The sequence below is a fragment of the Mesoplodon densirostris genome, chromosome 4 (assembly GCF_025265405.1).
Source record: "Mesoplodon densirostris isolate mMesDen1 chromosome 4, mMesDen1 primary haplotype, whole genome shotgun sequence".
NCBI classification, from domain to species: Eukaryota; Metazoa; Chordata; class Mammalia; order Artiodactyla; family Ziphiidae; genus Mesoplodon; species Mesoplodon densirostris.
Window position 1 is genome coordinate 1,567,135 of NC_082664.1, and position 21,606 is coordinate 1,588,740.

The following is a 21,606-nucleotide window of genomic DNA, read 5'->3' on the forward strand; positions in this document are numbered from 1 at the left end:
TCCGTTGGTCTGTATATCTGTCTTTGTACCAGCACCATAGTGTTTTTGGTTTTATCTTCTAAAATTCTTTTCCTGGTGAAAGTAATTTATTTATGTATTTACTTTTCTTTATTACTCCTTTTTTCCTGTATTAATTTTTTTTCTTAAGATGGAGGTTTTTAACCTTTTTTTAATGTTTCATTTGGCTTTAGAAGTAATATTTCCATTTCCCCTTGTTTAGCCCTCTTTGCAACACTCGTATAATCTTTTTTTAATTAGCTTTTTTTTAAGTATAGTTATTTACAATATCGTGTTAGTTTCAGGTGTACAGCACTGTGATTCAGTTATACATAGATACATATGTATATACATATATATGTATACTTCTTCAGATTCTTTTCCCTTATAGGCTATTACAAAATATTGAGTGTAGTTCCCTGTGTTTTACAGTAGGTCCTTACTGGTTATCTATTTTATATATAATGGTGTATATGTGTTAATCCCCACCTCCTAATTTATCCATCCCCCGCCCCTTCCCCTTTGGGAAAACCGTAAGTTTTCTATGGCTGTGAGTCTCTTTCTGTTTTGTAAATAAGTTGGTTTGTATCTTTTTTTTAAAATATTCCACATATAAGCAATATCACATGGTATTTGTCTTTCTCTGGTTTACTTCATTTAGTATGATAATCTCTACGTCCATCCATGTTGCTGCAAGTGGCATTATTTCCTTCTTTTTAAAAAAAATTTTGGCTGCGTTGGGTCTTCATTGCTGCGCGTGGGCTTTCTTTAGCTGCGGGAGCAGGGGCTTCTCATTGCGGTGGCTTCTCTTGTTGCGGAGCACGGGCTCTAGGCGCGTGAGCTTCAGTAGTTGCATCACGCGGGCTCAGTAGTTGTGGCTCGCGGGCTCTAGAGCGCAGACTCAGTAGTTGTGGCGCACGGGCTTAGTTGCTCAGTGGCATGTGGGATCTTCCCAGACCAGAGATCGAACCCATGTCCCCTGCATTGGCAGGTGGATTCTTAACTACTGTGCCACCAGGGAAGTCCCTCCTTCTTTTTTATGGCTGAGTAATATCCCATTGTGTATGTGTACCACATCTTCATCCACTCCTCTCTCAATGGACATCTTGGCTACTGTGAATAGTGCTGCTGTGAACATCAATGTGCATGTATCTTTTCCTGATATATGCACAGGATTGTGATTGCTGGGTCATATGGTAACTCTATTTTTAGTTTTTTAAGGACCCTCCATACTGTTCTCCATAGTGGCTGTACCAATTTACATTCCCACCAACAGGGTAGGAGGGTTCCCTTTTCTCTATACCCTCTCCAGCATTTATTATTTGTAAATTTTTGTTGTTGTTGATGGCCATTCTGACTGTTATGAGGTGGTACCTTGTTGGAGTTTTGATTTTCATTTCTGTAATAGTGATGTTGAGCAGTTTCTCATGTGCTGGTTGCCCATCTGTATATCGTCTTTGGAGAAATGTCTATTTAAGTCTTCTTTTTTGCCTATTTTAAATATTTCACTTCGTTAGTTTTTTATTTAACTACTTAGTTCATTATTTTGTCCTTACCTAAGCACTTAAGTCTATTAAGTTACCTAGAAAATTGTTCTTTAATTTTCTAATAGTTTGTCTGGAGGTGAGGGGGCTGTGTACCCTTGTCTTGCTAATTTTTAGTTTTCTTGCCCTTGAGGTCAAAGGGCACATCCTGTGATATTTCTGTTCTCTGGGATGTAGGGAGGGTTTCTTTGTTCTTTAATACACGGTCAATTTTCATAACTGTTCCACAGACTTTTTCCACAGACTTTGGAAAAGAATGATTACTTTTTGTAAGGTACTGACTTTAAAACATATTTGTTAAATTGAGCCTATGGTGATGGCATCCAGTTCCCCATTTGGTCTTTTTTTTTTTCCCCCAAGCCAGTCTGTCAAATTTGAGGGAATTGTGTTAAAAATCTCGTATCATTGTGGTTATGTTAAAATTTCATATCAAGTGTGGAAATTTCTGTTTCCAACACTTTTTGCTTTATTTAATGCTTTCTCTTTCCCCGTATGTCTACAGATTATTTGTGCCTGTCCTGTCTTTAAGATCATCTTGTCCTTTCCATCATAAGAAACATTCGTCTGTGTCCCTTTCAGTGATCCCTTGCTGTGAGTCCTGTGTTGCTGCTCCCTTCACAGCTGCCCTTTTTCTCCTGGTGACCTGCTTCATGGGTCCCAGCATAGCCTTTTGATCTTCACCTTTTTGCATTATTTTTAAGTGTCTCTTGTAAACACTATATCCTAGTTTTAGCGCTTTTGTGCAAGCTGATTAGGGAATTTAACTTACATTGTGCGATCTATACTTGTGGTTTGTTATTTTCTCCTAGTTTTTTTTTTTTTTCTTCTCCCTACTTTAAATGCCCCAGTCCATTCCACACCTATCCCAGACTGCTGGCATGTTTGCCTTGAAATTTTTACCAGTACTACAGTTTTCTATTTCAAGAACTAATCGGCGTCAAAGTTCCACCCAAATCAGGATGAGATCTTTTAACGTGCTTTTAATTTAATTCCGTTCTGATGGGTTTTGTTTTACTGTAAATAATTAGAAACCTTAGCAATTATATTTTTATTTTTATTTATTTATTTATTTATTTAAATTTATTTTTACTGTGTTGGGTCTTCGTTTCTGTGCGAGGGCTTTCTCTAGTTGTGGCAAGCGGGGGCCACTCTTCATCGCAATGCGCGGGCCTCTTACTATCGCGGCCTCTCCTGCTGCGGAGCACAGGCTCCAGACGCGCAGGCTCAGCAGTTGTGGCTCACGGGCCTAGTCGCTCCGCGGCATGTGGGATCCTCCCAGCCCAGGGCTCGAACCCGTGTCCCCTGCATTAGCAGGCAGACTCTCAACCACTGCGCCACCAGGGAAGCCCAGAAATTATATTTTTAAAATGTTTTCTCCCAATAATATCTTTTTAAGCAACCGAATAACCCCCCAAAGCCCCAAACCAACCCAAAACAAAACACCCACAGTGGAAGTAGGTGTAGCTCCAGACTGCCTAGGCTCAGCTGACTCTGCCCCAGTTTGGCCACCTTGTCGTCTCTGAAAGGGGGTTAAGTGGTAGTAGCTGCCTGTTGTCAACCTAAAACAGCCAGTTACGTTACCAGCAACATGAGTTTACTCGGGAGAGGCAGGGGAGTTGCAGTTCGGGACCCGCAAGCTATAGCAAACCACAGGCAAGTCCTGCAACAATGGAGAGGAGCCTTCCTTTATGGGGGGTGGGGTGCGGGGAGGAAGTTGGGCGGGGCTGCTTTGAAGGTTTTCCAGTCTCCATTGGAGGAAAGTGAGAGTTGAGGGTGCGGCAGTTTCTCATTGGCTGGGCTGTTGCTGGGCCGGGAGAAAAGCTTCCTTCCTCTTCCTGGGGCAGCACCAGCTTCTTCCTGCCCAGAAGCGCAAAGCAAGCTGGGAAGGAGGGCCTGGTGTGGGAGCGCCCCCTTCAGGGCTTCCCGCCTCCGTTTTACGTGAGGTTGCCCTTATTAATTTCCACACTGTGTTGGCTGGGCTGAGCTGGGTGGCTGTTAGGGTCCGGCTGGCATAAGGCAACCAAGAGGCACTGCTCCCTATGCCACCACAGCCTCCTCGGTCGGTGCAGGGGAGTGTCCGCCTGAAACCATGTGGTCCCGGGCGACCCAGGCTGCTTCAGGGGCGGCTGCCAATCTCTGTGGCCTCAGAAACCTTCCCTGGGTCCTTTATGTGAGCCAAGGCCGGCAGGGGTGGAAGAGGTGCTCGTAGGATCTCTGGGGCTTCCAGGGACCAGAGCCCAGTCGTGAATGCCCTGTAGATGTAGGGAGGCCAGGAGAGGTGGGCAGGCTGGGGCCCAGAAGGTCGGTGCTGGGTGTTGGCAAACAGCTGGGATCTCTGACACCCCTGCTTGCGCTGCTGTTGGGGGTGTCAGAGATGAGCTGACCAGTTCCCTTCCCTCCTGGGCCTCCCAGGGTCTTCCCGGTCTGCCCTTCATCCTCCTCGGTCTGCCTGTACTCACCTGCTTCCGGGCCAGCCCGTCCCCTCCTGGAACCCCCTCCTCGGGCCTCCGCCACGGCCCCCTGAGCACAGCCTTCCTGGATGATCTTGTCCAAAGGAGGTCTCGCCCCGCTCTTCTCTGTCATAGAGCTCTGTAGGGGTCCTTCAGTTGCCTATGGCAATCCAGACGCTTAGCTGAATTGAGTAAATTACTTGGTGGTGTTTGCCCGCTCTGTGAAGCTTCTAGCCCAAAGCTGCGCGAGGGAGTGCTGGTAAGGAGGGACAGAGTGTGTGTGCAGGCAGCTCCGGTCCCTCCTGAGCCGGGCTGACGCTCCCTTAGTGAGAGAGGTGTTCATCTGAAGAGGTGCACATGCCCGTAGACAGGAGGGCAGACGATGTAAGCTGGCATTACACGCGAGTAAGCACAGAAAATAAGTACGTAAAAAATTGGCTGACTCACAGCAGTCCACGAAATGCCAGATGAAGCGGCGGGGTTTTGCGTATGCGTCTGCAGGAGCGTGTGCGATGCGTACGCAGGCTTGGGGCCCCCACGTCACGTGGCAGGGCACGCGCGTCCTGCCCACCGGCTCCACTCTGGGTGCAGCAGCTGCCCGGCCGCAGTGTCTACAGCTGCTCTAGGAGGCTGCGTGTCCAGGAGGTTGCGTGTCCAGGAGGGGGGCTCGTGTCGGAGGAAAGGGGCCCTGGGGAGCCTGTGCGGTGGAAGGACAGGTGAGGGTGGCCCGAGGTGGGGTGGGGCGGGGGAGCACTTGCCGCACCAGGTGGGTTTCCGTGCGCTGCCAGATGTGGAGCACACGCACCGCAGGGCCTCCTGGCACCGCACACTCCTGTTCCAGGGCGCGTACGGCTGGCTGAGGTGCGTGTCTTCCGCAGACCCCTGCCTGTACATCCCGCGCTTCGCCCACCTGCTGGAGTTCGGTGACAAGAACCACGAGGTGTCCATGACGGCCCTGAGGCTCCTGCAGAGGATGAAGAGGGACTGGATGCACACGGGCCGGCGCCCTTCGGGCCTCTGTGGGGCAGGTAAGGCGGTCTTGGAGTCACGCTGGCTGGGTCCCGCTGCCAGTGTGCGGGTGCTTTCTGTCCCGACCCTTCAGCAGGACGAGCAGGTAGGTAGTGGGTTGTCTCCAGGGCTGCCTGCTGGCCTCCCTTGCCCAGCCCTAACCCAGCCCTCAGGGACTTCTACCTGCTCCCTGTTGGCCTCCCCTCTGTCTCGGGGAACAGGCAGGACCCTCAGAGGCCAAGGGGACTGCCAAGCTTCCTGGCCTTGACCTGAGGCTAGAATGCTGAGGTGCAGCCGTGCTGAGTCATTGCTGCACAGGGCACCCCGGGCCTTTGGGCTAGCTCCCCGTCCCCCGAAGGACAGTCGTCTCGTCTCCCCTCCAGGTGGCAGCAGCCCACAGGCGGCCCTCCCGCTCTGTTCCTGACGCTCCCTGGGCCTGGAGCCCCTCCCCAGGAGGGCCGTCACTCTTCCTCTTAGCCTCTTACCTTGCCCCACAAGGCCGAGTCCACTCCTTTGCAGAGCGCTCAGCAACCAGCAGGATCAGTGCTTCCTGAGATGCATTCTCCATCTCCAAGCCTGACTCCCGAGCTTGCAGTCCAGAATCTGGCCCTCTCCTAGGATCCAGCCAGTTGTGGTCACCAGCACAGCAAACCTGGGCCCCCTCCCTCTCTCCCCGCGGGATTCCTGGCTTGTCCATCACCAGCCAGTGTTTCCCATACAGGTCACCTCAAAGTTCATTCGTTTGCTTTGAGAGGTTACACAAAGTTCTCAAAAAGTGTATTTTAATTTTTCTTGTGTTTAAAAAAGGAATGTGTGACGCAGTACTTCTTACGTTTTTAAAAATTATTGTATAATTGCCTGCAAAGCGGTTGGTGGATTTCGGTGTTCTGACAATCGTGCAGACCGTGCAGCACCGCCCACAGTAAGGTGAGGAGGACGGTGTCGCCCCAGGGGCTCCCAGAGCACCCTCTGGCGCTGTCTTTCCAGCTGGTCGCACTATGGGGTCATCAGCCCTCTGCGCACAGGATCGGTGCTGTTTTTGGCAGGAGCATCCTGTTTCTGAATTCCCCACTGTGTTCCTTCCCAGCACTTCTAGTTGCAGCCAGGATGCACGATTTCCGGAGAACCGTCAAAGAGGTCATCAGCGTGGTCAAGGTGTGCGAATCCACGCTGCGCAAGAGGTGGGTCGCTCTTGTCGCCGCCGGGGTCTTGGCCAGGCTTCCCTGTACAGCGTCTTGGTCCGTCCAAATGGTGGCTTCTTCCACCCTGTGTTGAGGTGGACGGTGGTTTGTAAAGTCACCCTGACTCACAGGTCAGGAAACAGGTGCTGAGAGTGGCCTCGCCTGTGTCCTGGCTGGTGCAGCCTGAGTGACCGGTCTCCCTGGGGGAAGCCAGGCTCAAGCACAGGGCCACTGTGTCCCTGTAATGGAGTGGTCGGGTGAGCCCCTGCTTTGGGTACCGTGTTCACAGGGTCATTACGGCAGCTCCAGCGGTAGCTCCACGTAGACTGTGACTAGAGAGTCACCAGCCCAGGGTTGCTGGCACAGCCGTCAGTGCAGGGTATTTACCCTGAGTCTGGATCTCTTGATGGTTGTCTTTCAACTGAGATCATATCCTGTGGCAGTTTTCAAAGGCAGAGGGAAATTTATTTTGCTTATTTGAACTCTGCTTCTCTTTAAAATTTTTTCTGTTGAACATTTTGAAGACTGTATAAAATGTAGGAAATGGACAAGAATTAAGTATGGCCGGGCACACTGCAGTGCAGGAGCCCTGCCTGCCTGGGACCGGTGGCTCGGCCTCCTGCCTTCTGGGGCCTTCATGATTCTACCTGTGGGAGCAATGAGGGTGCTGTGCCTTTTTCTCCCAGGGGCCCAAGCTATCGGCAGGATAGAGTAGGGGCTGAGAGGCTGCCGGACAGCCCCCGGGCCTGTGCTCACAGCTGTGTGCGGCAGGGTGCTGGGCCTGGGAACCAACACCCCTGAGGGACTGTTTTGTAAACGGGGTGCTGGGTTTTTTTTAATTTGTTTTATTTATTTTTTGGCTGCATTGGATCTTTGCTGCACGTGCACTTTCTCTAGTTGCTGCAAACGGGGGCTGCTCTTGGTTGTGGTGCGCGGGCTTCTCATCGCGGTGGCTTGTCTTGTTGTGGAGCGTGGGCTCTAGGCGTGTGGGCTTCAGTAGTTGTGGCACGCGGGCTCAGTAGTTGTGGCTCGCGGGCTTAGTGGCTCCGCGGCACGTGGGATCTTCCCGGACCGGGGCTCGAACCCGTGTCCCCTGCATTGGCAGGTGGATTCCCAACCCCTTTGCCAGCAGGGAAGCCCTGGGTGCTGGTTTGAGCGCTGTTCTCGGGCACCAGGTTCCCTTTCAAGCGTCTGTTTCAGGCTCACGGAGTTTGAAGATACCCCCACCAGTCAGCTGACCGTGGACGAGTTCATGAAGGTCGACCTGGAGGAGGAGTGCGACCCCCCGTCCTACACAGCCGGGCAGAGGAAGCTGCGGATGAAGCAGGTGGGCTGCCCGCGGGCCTGGCAGCCCCGCCCCTTTCCTCCTGTTCCTTCACAGCAGTGGCTTAGCTATGAAGACCGAAGGGGGGCCGAGGTGCTGAGCCTGGGTGGGGGCCAGGGTGCGCCACGCTGAGCGCAGTCCCTCCTGGGCCCCGAGCCATCTCATCTGCTGTTGGGATCTCCCCAGATCCCCCTCAGTGCATCCCATACAGTTTCCGGGGCAAGCCGCCTCCCTGAGGGCCCTGGTGCTCATGTCTCTGAGGGCCTGAAGCCCGAGTCCCTCTCGTCAGGCTGGGGACCTGCTTTGGGGTCGAGAGGCCTCCGGGTACTGGCAGGCACCGCTCTTGCTCCTTTCACTAAATGCATTCGTCCTCTTCCTTTTCAGCTGGAACAAGTCCTGTCAAAACAGCTGGAGGAAGTGGAAGGTAACCAGCCCATCTTAATGTATGGGTGCTTCAGGTCCTTATAGGAACAGATTGTGTGCTTGCTTTTTTTAAAAAAAACACTTTATTTATTTGTTTGTTTGTTTGTTTGGTTCCACTGGGTCTTTGTTGTGGTAGACAGGCTCCTTAGTTGCGGCATGCATGTGGGATCTAGTTCCCTGACCAGGGATTGAACCCGGGCCCCCTGCACTGGGAGCGCAGAGTCTTAGCCACTGGACCATCAGGGAAGTCCCCGGTGCTTACTTTTTGCTGTTAAATGTATTGCTTCAGGTGAAATTTCCAGCTACCAGGACGCAATTGAGATTGAACTAGAAAACAGCCGGCCAAAGGCAAAGGGGCCCCTTGCCAGCCTGACAAAAGATGGTGAGTCCAGCCACGTCTCCTCACCCGCTGGCTCAGTTCACCCGTGTCTGGCACTTGCCCCGCCGCCGAGCTTTGCTGCCTCTCCTGCCGCCCCCACCGTGGCCGTGCGTCCTGTCTCTTGGCTCCACGCCCGCCCCAGGCCTCCACGCGCCGAGCTGGGCGTCAGCTGCTCCCAGGACACCCCGAGCCACCCTGTCCCCAGCAGCTCCAGGGCGGCTGAGTCTTCCAGACCAGTCTCCTGTCCCCGTTGCCCTCAGGGTACTCACTCATTGGCAGACGCTGCCTGTGGGAAAGAGCTCGCCCTGCGCCCGTGGCCGCGGCCCACACAGCCCTCCCCACTGCCGCCTCTCCCTGTGTCCCATCGCGGCTCTTGCGCACCCCCGTTTCTGGCTTGGGGCCTCGCGAAGCTGCCGTGAGCCCCCTCGGACAGATCTCTTTGTGTATGTGTGGTTTTCATTTCTCCCACGTTGCCTCCCTCACCGTACTCCGGGGACATGCCGGCCGGTTCGGGGCGCCCCCTCCGCTCACGCTCTGCGGGTCCGCAGCCAGTGCCTTCCCACCCCCTCTCTGGCTCACAGGACAGGGACGGGTGCTGAGTAAGCATCGGTCCCATCAGTCCTCCAGTCTGGAAGGCGAGCACCCGCTCACCGCCTCTCCCCTGGGGCTGCAGCCGCCCTTGTTCACTTTCCCACACAGCCCGGCTCTCCACTCTGTCCATCACCTGCGGCAGGTTGGCGCCGTCCTCCCCCCGAGAGCGAGAGCGTGCTGTCTCCCTCCCGGGGCTTTTCTTCTGAGTCTGAGGCCTTGCCTCGGGTGCTTTGGGCCCCAGCTGCACTGCCTTCTCTGTTGCTGCCATAAATGGCGTCTTCAGCTGCTGTGTCTGTGCAAGACACTGGTTTCCAGGTGCTGCTTTTGTGCTCTTGTACGTTAGGGCTTCTGTCACTGCTTTCAGTCCTTCTCAGCTCATCGCTGGACTATTCGAGTACTCGGTGGGTTAGGCCGTCTACACATAGTGGTGCTTCACTGCCCTTCCCGATGTCTAGGCCCCTTCTTCCTTGCTCTTGCCTAGTCCATTGCTTGACCCTTCAAGACCCTGCTGAGTCTTGCCTGCGACAACGGGCACGTTATCTGGCTTCCCTGCAAGGCCTCCGTGCTGCCCGGGACACACACTACACGCTTTGGGCTGAAATACCACGTTGTCCTGTAAAGGGAACACCCACCGCCGTTTGCACTGAGCCGTCCTATCTCAGCCGTTGGGGAGTGTTTCTGATGTCTGCAGGGTCTGCGGAGAGAACACAGGGTTTTCTTGGGTCAGTGAATGTGGTCCGTCATTTCCACAGTGTCCCGTGGTCTGGGAAGGCCTTGCCTGGCCAGACGGTGAACCTCTCTGTTCTCAGGCTGCCACGGCGTCCCATCCAGGCACAGATTGGAACAAACTTGTATCTTACGATACTTTTGACTTTATTGTTTCTCTGGTTGTTTTCATTTTTATCTTTTCTTATTCTGCATAGTTTGTTTCTGTGTTTTTGTTGTTGTTTTTTTGGGTTTTTTTAACCTGGCTAGGTTGTTGATTTTCCGTTCAGCCAGCTCTTGCACTGACTCATGAGCCCCGCTGCCTTCCTGGACGCCGCTGGTGATTCCCGCGTCCCTCTGCTCTGTCCTCCTCACAGCTTCTCTCCTTGCTCTAAACTGAGGTTGCTGCCCGGCTGGTTCCCTCTGACGCACGCGGGCAGGGCAGGGCCCGAGCGTCGTCGGAGCTGCGGCCCACTGTCCTGGCAGCAGACGCTTCGCGCCACTCCCAGTCGCGGAGTACGTTTGTCTCTGGTGCGAAGAGTCACGTGAGGGAGTTAAGAGTCGTTGTTAACGTCACGTTTACTGCGCCGTGACCGGGTGTGCTGCTGCTGCTGTCCCTCCCTTGCGCCATCAACTCTTGTGGCCACAGGTCCGCTGGTTGGAGACGCCGGTGGTGCTTGGGAGGACGCCCCCTCTGCTCCCGTCCAGCTGAGCTGGGCTCTGTGTCTGTCGGGGCGTCTCATCAGTTTTGAGGTCCTCTTGCAGACAGAGGTGGCCCCCGTGTTCTAGCTGAGGCTGGCCTGTGTTCGGTGCCTGGCGCCCTCCGTGGCCTGGGGGCACGCCTGGGGTGGTCTCTGCTCTGCTTGCCCCACCTGTTCCGTCCGTGTCCTCCTCTTCTAGGCAGCAGAGAATTGGGCTCTGCTTTCTGATCCAGCCTGAGAGCTTTTTCTCTTTCAACAGTGGAAGCGAGCTCTTTTATGTTTGCTTATGTGCTGCCTTGCTTGGTGTTCTCTGGACCTTGGGAAGGTCTGGGTTTTGTCCCAGTGTTGTCCTTCACGCGGTTTCTTCAGTCCTCTTTCTCGGGCAGCACCTGTTCGCACCTCCCAGCCGTGGCGAGGACACGGGCTCGCCCTCCTGCCCGCGCCCGGCTGCCAGTGGCCGCTGTCGCGCTTACCAGGCGCTGTGGAGGGGCCGCTCGTCTCCTGCTCCAGTTCCAGCTTTTCACACGCTTCCCTTCTGGGGAGACCATTGGGGACGTGTCCTCCTCCGTGCCCCTGCCGTTTGGTTATCTGGACCATCTCCATGTTGCGTCCGTTGTCTCAAGAAGGAAGGGCCGGGCCCAGCCCGCCTTGGCCGCGGGTCGCTTCTCGGATCCATTGCGTCCTCGTGAACGGCCCCTGAGCCTCCAGCCCCGGCGAGGAAGCCGCAGCTCCCGCGTCCCCTCCTCTGCGGCGAGGACGGAGGCTGGGCTGGAGGAGGACGCGGGCCACGGACGCAGGCACGAGTCCTTCCCTCTGGAGGACGTGTCGTGTGCGTGCAGGGCGCTGGGCCCTGGGACCCCACGGCGGACAGAGCGGACTGACCGATGTCCTCCCTCTGCTGGTCCTCCTGCGGGATGTCTGGTGACACACACGGTAACGGCGTGGGCTTCCAAGCAAGGGGCTGAGAGGGCGTGAGGGAGCCGTGCGTGCGGTCGGGGGTGTGCGTCCCAGGCCCAGGGCCCGGCGAGTGCCCACCCCGCTGTGCAGCTGCCTTCTGTCGCTGGAAATTAGTCGTGTTGTGTACGTACGTGGGATCGTGTAGTATGTACCCTGTTTCTACCCTGGCTTTTTCACTCGGTGTAGTTGTTCTGAGCTGTCCGTCGCTAGATCAGCCTCTCGTGGTCCCCAAGTGCACCCAGTCCTGGGTGGAAGGACCCTGGGATTATTTCCAGTCTTGGACTGTTGCATGTAACCTGCTGTGAACATTCGTGTAACTGTCTTTGTTTGTTTGTTTGTTTGTTTATTTATTTTCGGCTGCGTTGCGTCTTCGTTGCTGCACGCGGGCTTTCTCGCATTGCAGCGAGCGGGGGCTACTCTTCGTTGCGGTGTGTGGGCTTCTCTTGCTGCTGAGCATGGGCTCTAGGTGCGCGGGCTCAGTAGTTGTGGCCCATGGGCTTCGTTGCTCCGCAGCATGTGGGATCTTCCCAGACCAGGGCACGAACCCGTGTCCCCTGCATTGGCAGGCAGATTCTCAACCACTGCGCCACCAGGGAAGCCCTAGAGTTCTCAGTTTTGATGAAATCCGACTTATCAGTGCTTTATTGATTCTGCTTTCAGCGTCATGTATAAGAAGTTTTTGTTTAATTCACAGTCACCTATCTTCCCATTGTTTCTCTGAAATGTTGACAGTTTTAGCTGTTAGGTTCACATCTGATCCATTTTGAGTTAATCTTTGCATCGCGTGTGAGGTGTGGGCTGAGGCCCGTTCATGGGTGTGTGGGTGTTGGGCGCCCTTGGGACAAGGCACATCTTTTGGAATAAGTGCCTTTTGCAGCTGGGTGGAAATGCTCCTCTTCACCAAGCGGGCTCTGTGGCTTCCTGCCTGGTTAACAGGTGGTGCGTGAAATTGTGTCCCTAGGCTCCGCCGAGGACTCCACGTCCAGCCTGTTTGGTGAGGAGGACGCCGAGGATGAAGAGCTGGAGGCCGCCGCCAGCCACCTGAACAGGGACTTCTACCAGGAGCTCCTTGGCGGAGGCGTTCCTGGCAGCTCGGAGGCAGTGGAAGGCCCTGAGGGGGGTGGCAGGCCCCCCGCCCTGGAGTCCCTGCTCGGCCCTCTGCCCACTGCGGCCAGTTTGGGCATCTCGGACTCCATCCGAGAGTGCATCTCCTCCCAGAGCCGGGACCCCAGTGAGTGCCCCGGGGCTGGGGGGGCAGGGGCGTGGAGAGACGGTGGGGGGCTCCTCCGGGCGGGTGAGGCGGGGCTTCCAGGCCTGGGTCGTCCCCCGCTGCCTGTGGGAGTTGGAGGTGCTGCTTCTGAGGGGCCCCCTAGAAGGGTGGGCTTGGGAGGGGCACTGCCAGCTCTGCTGCAGGCTGTGTGAGCAATCGGTGACCCCAGCTGTGCTGACGCCTGAATGCCACGGGGCTCGTCAGCATCTCCGGGACCCTCCTCCGCTGACCAGAGCCCTCAGTTTGGTCGGGCTGTGGCTGGAGGCTCCTTCCTGCCCCTGTGCAACTCGGGAGGCGTCAGTGCAGAGGCCCCATGCTACAGAGGGGCCATGGGGACAGACTGGCATCCCCTGCCCTCACCTCTGCATCTAACCTGGTGGGAAAGTGTCGGCCAAAGGCGGCGTCTCTACTGGTCGGACGGATGTCACTTTCTCAGCTCCAGTGCCTGCGGTGCCGGGGCGCCTGCGCAGGGCCCCAGCTGTTCCTCCCCCGGGGGGGCCTGGTGCGCAGGCAGCTCCAGGAGGGCAGCGGGTTTGGTCTTGTCGCAGTGTCACCGTGAGGTGGGCCCTGCCTCCTCTCCTCTGGGCACCAAAGGCTTGGTGTCTGTGTGGAGCCTCTGTGAGAGGGACGCTGCTCAGGTGTTCCTCCTGTGCCCTGTGGCTGGGCGTGGCGATGGGCGGTCATGCGCCTACCCTGGTGGTGGTGGTCTAGAGGGGAGAGGGATGTGACACAGACCCAGCGCATCAGTTAGGTACATGTGGGTTGTACCCCAAAGGGGCTGCCGTATGAGTGGAACCCGGGACAGGTCCCACAGTGCGCTGAGCAGAGGGCATGTGCAAAGGCCCTGAGGCAGCTGGGGGGCACTGTGACCTGGACAGAAAGAGGCCAAGCTGGCTGGAGCTGAGAGAGCAAGGGGAGCGAGGCTGACCACAGAGGGGCATGGGGGTGTGTCCGAGCGCCCAGCCTCAGCCGCGGAGCGGCAGCGTGACCGGAGAGCATCCCTGACAGACTGCTGGCAGGAGAGCATTCCCGGTCCCTGTCGGGCTGGAACCAACAGGACGGGGCAGAGAACCGTCGGATGACGAGGGGCAGCCCACAGGAGGGCCAGCCCCGGTTTCTGGGCCGTGCAGGTTGTGCTGTTGACCAGCTGGGGCGGGATGGTGGTGGCCGACAGGTTTTGGGGGTGTCCTGAGCATGGTCACGGAAGGCTCCCCGAGGCCCCCTCTCATGGGCTTGTTGATCTGAAAAGCGTTCTGTACAGGAGAGCGTGAGGACTGAGAGGTCTTCCAAGTTAGCATCGTGCTTCCTCCACGAGGCACTGGGATGTAAGCCTCGCCCCCTGTGCCCTGCACTCGCAGGAATGGGGGCTGGGACTGGCTGGCGGCTGGGAGGAAGCGGGTGCTAGAAGCCCCTGGCCACATCCCCGAGTCCTGAGACGGCCCAGGTGATGTATGTGCTCGTTTAACTGGACGTTGACCCTGAATGCCAGGCTGTGCTTCCCTCTAGAAGATGCTTCCGGGGACGGTGAGCTCGACCTCAGTGGCATCGATGACCTCGAGATCGACAGAGTAAGCGCCATGAGCTGTCAGTGGCCTTCCCGGGGGTGCTGGTTGGGGTCCGTGGGGTGCCAGGCTGTGCCCCATTGGGAAGCTCCCGTGGGCTGGGGGCACAGCTCCATATCCCCCTGGGCCTGCCGTCGTTCAGACGGGCTCTTAGCAGTTTGCCCAGCAATGCTTGTTCTCTGGCAGGCGGGAAGCCTTTCCCCTATTTGTCACCAATCACCTTGTGCCTGAGGCCACCTGCGTGTTCTTAAGTTGGCGTCTTGAGCCCTCACCTCAGTTCCTTCTCCGGGATCCATGTCCCTGCCCTCTGGGTGGCCTGGCTCCCGTGCCCTGGGGGACCGCAAACTGCCAAGAGTCGGGGGGCGTTTGCTGCGGGGTTGGTTCATAGATGTGGCCCTCAGGCCGGCCTGGAAGGGGTGGAGGACGCCGAGGCGTCAGCCGGGTCTCCACCCACGTTCCCTCCTGGGTCGGAGGCCTCTTTCCTGGCCGGTGTGTGTGAGGGGAGCACGTTGGCAGAGCCGGGCTCCGGGCGTGCCCTCTGACCGTGGCACCATGCTCTGCCACAGTACATCCTGAACGAGGCCGAAGCCCGCGTGAAGGCCGAGCTGTGGATGCGGGAGAACGCCGAGTACCTGCGGGAGCAGAGGGGTGAGTGCCCGCCAGGCGCCCTGGGACGCGGGCCCCGTGGACCCCCTCCTGCCCAGGTGCCCTGGGGTGCCAGCCGTGCTGACCCCGCTCCTTGACCTTTCAGAGAAAGAAGCGAGAATCGCGAAGGAGAGGGAGCTCGGCATCTACAAGGAGCACAAGGTAGGGCGTGGCCTCTTCCTCAGGGACCTGAGGGCTCCCGCCGCCCACCCTGCGCTGTGCTGGCCTCCCACTGGCAGATGCCCGGCCAGCCCCGCCCCGGCCCTGAGACCTGGGAAAGCCCGCCTGGGGCCCAGCCCGGCCGGGGCTCTGCACGGCGGGCTGTGGGCAGAGTGCAGCTGCCCAGTGGCCCCTCCAGCGCTGGGCTGCCCGGGTGCCCCACTCTCCAGGGAGAGTAAGACTCCCCAGCCGACCCTGATGATTTGAGCCCCGCTCCCGCGTCCTGAGTGGCACCTGGCAGGTTCACAGGACCAAGACCTACAGGAAGCGTAATGTTGTGTTTCCGTTGAGCCCAAGAAGTCTTGCAAGCGACGGGAGCCGATCCAGGCTAGCACGGCCGGGGAGGCCATCGAGAAGATGCTGGAGCAGAAGAAGATCTCCAGCAAGATCAACTACAGCGTGCTCCGGGACCTCGACAGCAAGGGCGCCGGCAGCCCACACAGGGAGGACGCCCGGCCTCCGGAGAGGGCTGGCGCCAGGAAGCTGTCTCGGCGGAAAACGCCAGCCAGCAGGAGCAGGGCTGATCCCGTGGCCAGCGTGGGGAAAAGGTACCGTGCCAGGCGGGCTGGGTGTCGGGCAGGCGCAGGGCTGCAGGGCGTTCCCCACATGTGTGCTGGGAACCAGTGTCGGTGTCCAGCGTGGCCCCCGCTGCCCTGGCCAGGAGCTGAGCAGGGCTTCAGCCCTGGAAAGGTTCCTGCCGCATTGGGGTCTGCTCTGTTTGAAGAGACCTGTGGGCCGGGCCTGTTCTCCACCCCAGGGGTCCGTTCTCCCGGGAGGGCCCCCCGCCGTGCTCTGCGCGCTGCCTGCCCGTCCCCCATCCCCCTGCCCTCTCCGCGGGGGGAGAGCAAACCACTGATGGGGCAGGTGGGGTAGGGTGGGGAAAATAGGAGCTTGACCACAGGGCCCTCCTGCTGGCGGCTGGTGGGGCCACGCACCCCCCTGTGGAGCCAGGTCCAGGCAGCTCTGCAGTGCCCCCCGCCCCAGGCCGAGAGCCCCTGCCGCAGCCGAGGCTGGTCGGTGTGCCCGCAGCCTGGCCCCCGGCTGTGCTGGCGGGGGGATTCCGGAGGGGAGGGCCCTGTGGGGCTGCACTCCCACCACCCCAGCCCCTCTCCTCTGTTGCTACCGTTTTCTAGTCCTGACTCATCTGAGAAGTAAGGATGTTCTGATTTGCAGTTCTGTTCTCTAAAGTGGGAGTAATCATTTTTCGCAGTTTTTGCGACACTTCTTCTGTAATTTGGTGACCCTGTTCCCTTGTTTCTCGAGTCCCCACGCCCCCAAGTCCCCAAGCGCCCAGTACAGCCTGTCAGTGTCCAGACAGCTGGTCCTGGTCCTGTTGGGTGTCCCCGTGCTCCCTTCTGATGACCGGCACAAGAGCAGGCACTGTGGGAGGCCCGCCCCCCGCTCTCCTGGAGCCTGGGAAGCACCCCTGCCTGGACACGGCGTGGTCGCTGCATGTGCTCCGGGTAGTGGCAGGCAGCCTTGTCCTGTTCAGCCTGCCCTTTGGCGAGGGGGCGCCTCACCCCCGAGCTCGGCATCCCCTGCTCCCATCACCATGCACGGGGGTGAGGGGGGCTGCTTTCCCAGAGCTCAGGTTGAGCCTGTGTTTGTCAGTGGAAGGTGCTGTGGCCGAGCCCTGTCACACGGTCCGGCTGTTCCCTCGTGGGCATGGTGTTCGCCGTCCGGCTGTGAGCATTTTGGTGGCTGGCGCCCGCAGTGCATTTACAAAAGTGGTGGGGCAGCCACGGGTCCTCCAGGCCACCGGCTGGCTGGGGCCGTGGGCTGAAGGGAGGAGCGTGTCCCCAAGTGCTCGCAGAGCCCCCCTGAGAGGCCCAGCCAGTCACCCGGCTGCCCGCAGGACGGTGCGTGGACGGCTGCCGGGTGCGCTTTGAGAGGAGGGCCCGAGACCCAGACCCACCTCCTGCGGCCCTCACGTCGGGAGCCGCTCTCACCCCATCCGCTGACGGCACGCTCTCCCAGCGGGGCTGGCCCTCAGTCGGCAGGGAGCGCGCCACCGGCTCCCGCCTCCTGGGTTCTGGGGACTCTGGACTTCTCTCCTGGGCCTTGGGTTGTTGCGGCTGTGGCTTCAAGCTCACGTCTCCCCAGGTGACAGGTGGGGATCCAGAGAGCCATCCGTGTGGGAGGGGCTTCCTCTGAGCTTGGGCACAGCCTTCCGTGAGCCGCCGCCTTGTCCCCTCCAGGCTGCAGCCCCAGACTGTATAGAGCGAGGGCTTCCTGTGAGACCCCGGAGCCACTGCTTCCGAGGCCCTCACGGGACGGGCTGCCCAGACCTGGCCTGACGGGCCAGACCCCCGCCATCAGGTGTCCACTGTCAGAGGCTGTTACGGGGTCCATTCCCCGTGTGCCCAGCGTTCATTGGCACGTCACAGCAGGGCTGGGCCAGATAGCCAGGAGGGTCCAGGGTAGCGGGCTGTGCGGGGCTGGGGCCGCCGTGGGTGCAGCTCGATCACCTGCGCCCCCTCCCTGCCCCTGCACATCTTCCTTCAAGCTGTGCCCTGGAGGGAAGCGGCTGCCGTGTGGGCGCTGCCCCTGCCCTGGCCACCCTGCACAGGTCTGGTGGGGGAGTCCCTGGGTCTGGATGGCTCCCGTGGCCAGGGCTGGGAGGAGGACCTGCCTCATCTCCCTTGGGGGTCCCGCCATCGCCCTTGGGCAGGTCAGCGGCATCCGGGGAGGCTTGGGGTGCGCCCCCGGCCCCTTGCGGTGGGTTTTGGGTAGAAAGCGCCTTGAGTTTTTTGTTTGGAGGGTCCGAGGGAGGAGGAACAAGCCCATTGTGGGGGGTGCTGTTAGCAGAAGTGGGTGCCCAGTGCTGTGGGCCTGATGGGGTGGAGGGGGCAACCAAAGCTCTCAGGCTGGGAGGGGAGGGGAGGGGCGGGCTTGGGTCTTAGAACGTGCCTCTCCCCCTCCTCCTCTTCCAACCACAGGAAAAACTCAGGATGGACCAGTGGGAGGACTGAACAGGGGTCTCCCACAGCAGCTGCTGCCCGCAGCCTCCACACGTTCTTCTGGAAGTATGGGGGGTGGCAGGGAGCAGATGGCCCAGGACTGCTTCAGAAAATAGCTGGCCTGGGGGGCCTGGAGTGCCTGGGCGGCAGGGCAGTGTGATTCTAGTTTGTATCCTTCATCGAGTATTGACGAATACATGGGGGTTCTGTCCAGAGGGACCTTCTGTCGCCCTGCAGAGTGACTTCAATGAAATTTGAATTTGCTGCCAACATTTAAAAAGAAGGTTTCATGCCGAAATCCAGATTTCCGGCTGCTTCTGGCTCCCCGCGCCCCCATCCCCAGCACCCTGGCCCTGCCCTGCCTATGGATGCAGTGCTCACCCAGGCCCCGGGGGAGGAATCTTGCCTGCGCCATGTCTGTCGGGTAGACATGAAGAGGCCCAGAGGGCGGCCCACTCCCCCAGCCACCTGCCCAGCTGGTGGGGTCGGGGGAAGGGCAGTGCCGGGGCTGGGGCGGGGCAGGGTGGGCTGCCAGGCCTGGGTGGAGGAGGTGACAGGATAGCGCTCAGGGCCCAGGCGCAGCCACTGGGTGGACGAGGCACAGGGTGGTGCACCGCCATCCTTTACATCTGGCCAGATGCTGCCATGAGAACAGGCCTTCCAGCGGAGCCCGTGCCCGCGTGGCTGATGGTGCCGCCTGGGCTGAGGCCACGGTGCCGTGCTCTCTTCCAGGTTGAGGCCGATGCTGTCGACGCAGCCAGCTAAGAAGGTGGCCGTGGGAGAGGTGCGTTGTGTGGACACAGCCGGGGGACAGGGATCCTCGGGAATCAGCAGACGCCCGGCACCGTGAGCCCAGCCCGAGGGAGGCCTGAGGCCCAGGGGCCGCCCGGGGCCTGAGAGCCTGAGCCCACCAGTGTGTGCCGGCCCACTGCCGTCGCAGTCCTCCGTGTGGGAAGCCAGGCCCAGGTCCCAGGGTCCAGCGCGGTCAGCGGCCTTCCCTCTTCTCTTGTCTTGGGGTTCAAGGGTCTTCCCTTACTGTTAGGGTTCTGGTCTGACCTAGGAAGCAAAAGGGAGAGGCAGGGCCCCTGAGGGGTCCCAGTGCAGCTGCAGGGGCAGGCTCGGGGGATCGGGTGTCCTCGCTGACCACTCGTGAAGAGAGGGGAGCATCCCCCCCTGCCCCAGAGAGCACTCCCCTGCGGTGGCCTGGGAGCCATGCTCTATCCGCAGCTCACCCCCTCGCCAGCAGGCCTTGCTCCCGAGTCCCCCCTCCCGGGAATCCGAGCCCATCAGGCCCACAGCGGTCGTGGTGGAGAGTGGGCCTGTGTCGTACCATCCAGAGGAGGATGCGGACGAGGAGGACCCCGATGAGGAGGATGGGGAACCCTGTGTCAGCGCCCTGCAGATGATGGGCGGCAACGGTGAGCGGCCTCTGCGGGCGGGGCAGGGCGGGGCTTCCGGAGAAGGAGGCACAAACCCCTGACTGCACCTTGGGAGGGAATTTGAACTGGCATCTACGATTGGCCGTACTAGTTTTGAGGCCCGGGCTGCTCGAAGGAGCTGGCCGGGACCTGCTTGCTGTGCAGACTTTGGGCTCTGGGCTGCTCGTCCAGCAGGAGAAAGGTTCCCACTCCCCGCACTGCTCACACAGGCGCTTCCCCCGGGACCTGCAGAGATGAAGGGACCGACGTGGCAGTCCCTGTCGGTGGTGGGGCCCGTGCAGCCGTGGCCTGCAGGGCTGGGGCTGGAACCTCACTGGGGCAGCCGTGGCCTGGGGCGCCGCTCACGAGGTGGGCGGTGGCGGGTGCAGCGTGTGGTGCCTCAGCTGCTTGACCACGCAGCGCCCCTCAGTGTCCGTGACTCTTTTGTGCTTTGCAGATTACGGCTGTGACGGTGACGATGACGATGGCTACTGAGGCGTGACCTTGCCGCTGGCAGTGTCCTACTGGTGGACCCCCAGCATCTCCTGAGGGGTCAGATGGGCCTCTGGGGCCAGCCCACAGGCGTGAGCACCGAGACTTGGTGACAAGATGGGTGCCGGCCCGCCTGCCCCGCCGCCCTCTTCCACAGCCACACATGGCCTCTGTGGCACTTGCTGTTTGTTGCGACCATGTTTTGAGCAACGTGTAAGGAGTGTTTCTGCCCAGCAAGGGGGGCCGGACCAGCTGTCTGTATCTGGTCAGAGGTGGGTCTCACAGCCCAAGAACCCTTGCAGGCGGCAATGTCATGTCGCACGGAAGGAAACTAAGACACAGGGAGCCCCAGCCACTTGTCCAAGTGCATGGAGGGCTGGGCGGGCTCCAGGACCCTCCTCTGCCTGTGTGGAGCTGGGTTCCCTGCGCCCCTCACCTTCTTGCCATGTCTGAGAAGCACTTTGTGTCCCGCTGGTCCAGAATTGATTGTGTATCTCCAGCCGAAGTCCCCAGCTAGGCCCTCACGCCTCCCTGCCACTGCCTGGGCCCTGGGGACCCCACAGATCTGCACCCAAGAGCCCAGAGGCTGCTTGGCCAGCCGGCATCACTCAACAGACATGTGCACAGCCACCCCGGGTAGCCTGCGCGGCAGGCCTGGGTGAGAGAGCTAGAGGTGCTTCCTGTCTGAGCTGCGATCAGGCTCACTGTCCACAGAGGCATGGCCGGCAGAGGGGCCTCGAGCTTAGCAGCCCTGCTCTGGATGGTTCCTGCCACCCAGAACCTCCCGGGCCGGGCCTTCTCATTGGAAGGCCCAGGGACCACTCTCGGTCTGGGCTTGGGCACAGCTGCCCCGGAGGTGTCCTCTGGGGGAGGGCAGATGCTTCTGCCCTACCAGGGCCCAGCCCCCCCACCCCTGGAGTGGGCAGACCCCTCCTAGAGTGCACCCTCCCGGAGGGCACCAGAGTTTGCAGGGGTGGGTATTTTGAGGCCATTGGCTGTGCCCCTCGGCCTGTACCATGCAGCCAGCCTGGACTCCAGGGCTCCTGGAAGGCTGGAGTGGAGGGTTGGCTTGGTGAAACAGAAAGATCGTTCCGTAAGCAGAAACCCACTGAGTCTGTCGTCTACAATTCCCTGTCTGGCTCCCTGGAGGAGTGAGGCTGAGGCAGGGGTACCTGCCCTCCAAGCTCCATGCTCCTGGCCTTGACTGATGGGGAACCATCAGTGACATGTCCACCCTCACAGGAAGTCCCCATGCCATTGTTCCCAGCTGTGGGCCATCCTGGCCCTGGGCCCCTCTTGGGGCTAGGAGAGCTTGCTTGGCTGCAGCGGCTCTTAGAGGAGCCTCATGGGCTGGGGGCTCATTGCACTGCGCAGGGGGCACATGGTGGGCCGAACCAGAGGTGACTGGGGAGGGGGATGCTCCGGGAACCTCCCGGCGGAGGTGGGCTGGAGGCCGGGGGAGGGGGAGGGGCAGGGGTGGCGTCCTCGTTCGCGCTGGCTGTGCCTGTGCGGGGCTGGCTCTCAAGACAGAGCTGTGGCTGGATGGTTCCCCTGGGAGGCTGGGCAAGGAGCGGGTCCCGGTGGAGGCATGGGAGGCCGGGTGGGAGGGGCCGGTGCTGCCCAGCCCGGTAAGGTGAGGCTCAGGTCCGCGAGCGGATGTTCGAGTGCAAAGGAGAGGACTCCAAGGCCGGAGCGGAGGGGAGCGCCGAGGCCCAGGGGTGACGTGAGGCTGGTTCCCCAGATCTGCCTCCTCCCCGCCAGGGACGGGAGGCTGGGAGGC

At 59.4% G+C, this 21,606-nt stretch overlaps 1 protein-coding gene across 5 annotated transcripts in view; it reads left to right on the forward strand.

The window, feature by feature from the left end:
• Window positions 1-21,225, forward strand: part of BRF1 (BRF1 RNA polymerase III transcription initiation factor subunit) — a 71,490-nt gene extending 50,265 nt beyond the window's left edge. For 3 of the 5 annotated variants that reach the window (XM_060095530.1, XM_060095533.1, XM_060095534.1), the window contains 13 exons: window positions 4,870-5,019; window positions 6,087-6,180; window positions 7,381-7,507; window positions 7,889-7,928; window positions 8,217-8,309; window positions 12,222-12,491; window positions 14,037-14,098; window positions 14,659-14,740; window positions 14,844-14,899; window positions 15,248-15,504; window positions 18,649-18,700; window positions 19,160-19,334; window positions 19,792-21,225. In XM_060095530.1, coding sequence (XP_059951513.1) covers window positions 4,870-5,019; window positions 6,087-6,180; window positions 7,381-7,507; window positions 7,889-7,928; window positions 8,217-8,309; window positions 12,222-12,491; window positions 14,037-14,098; window positions 14,659-14,740; window positions 14,844-14,899; window positions 15,248-15,504; window positions 18,649-18,700; window positions 19,160-19,334; window positions 19,792-19,829 — 1,496 coding nt within the window. In that variant the 3' untranslated portion in view covers window positions 19,830-21,225. The remainder of the gene's footprint in view (window positions 1-4,869; window positions 5,020-6,086; window positions 6,181-7,380; window positions 7,508-7,888; window positions 7,929-8,216; window positions 8,310-12,221; window positions 12,492-14,036; window positions 14,099-14,658; window positions 14,741-14,843; window positions 14,900-15,247; window positions 15,505-18,648; window positions 18,701-19,159; window positions 19,335-19,791) is intronic. The other 2 variants (XM_060095531.1, XM_060095532.1) reach the window with 2 other exon arrangements.
• Window positions 21,226-21,606: the final 381 nt, after the last annotated feature.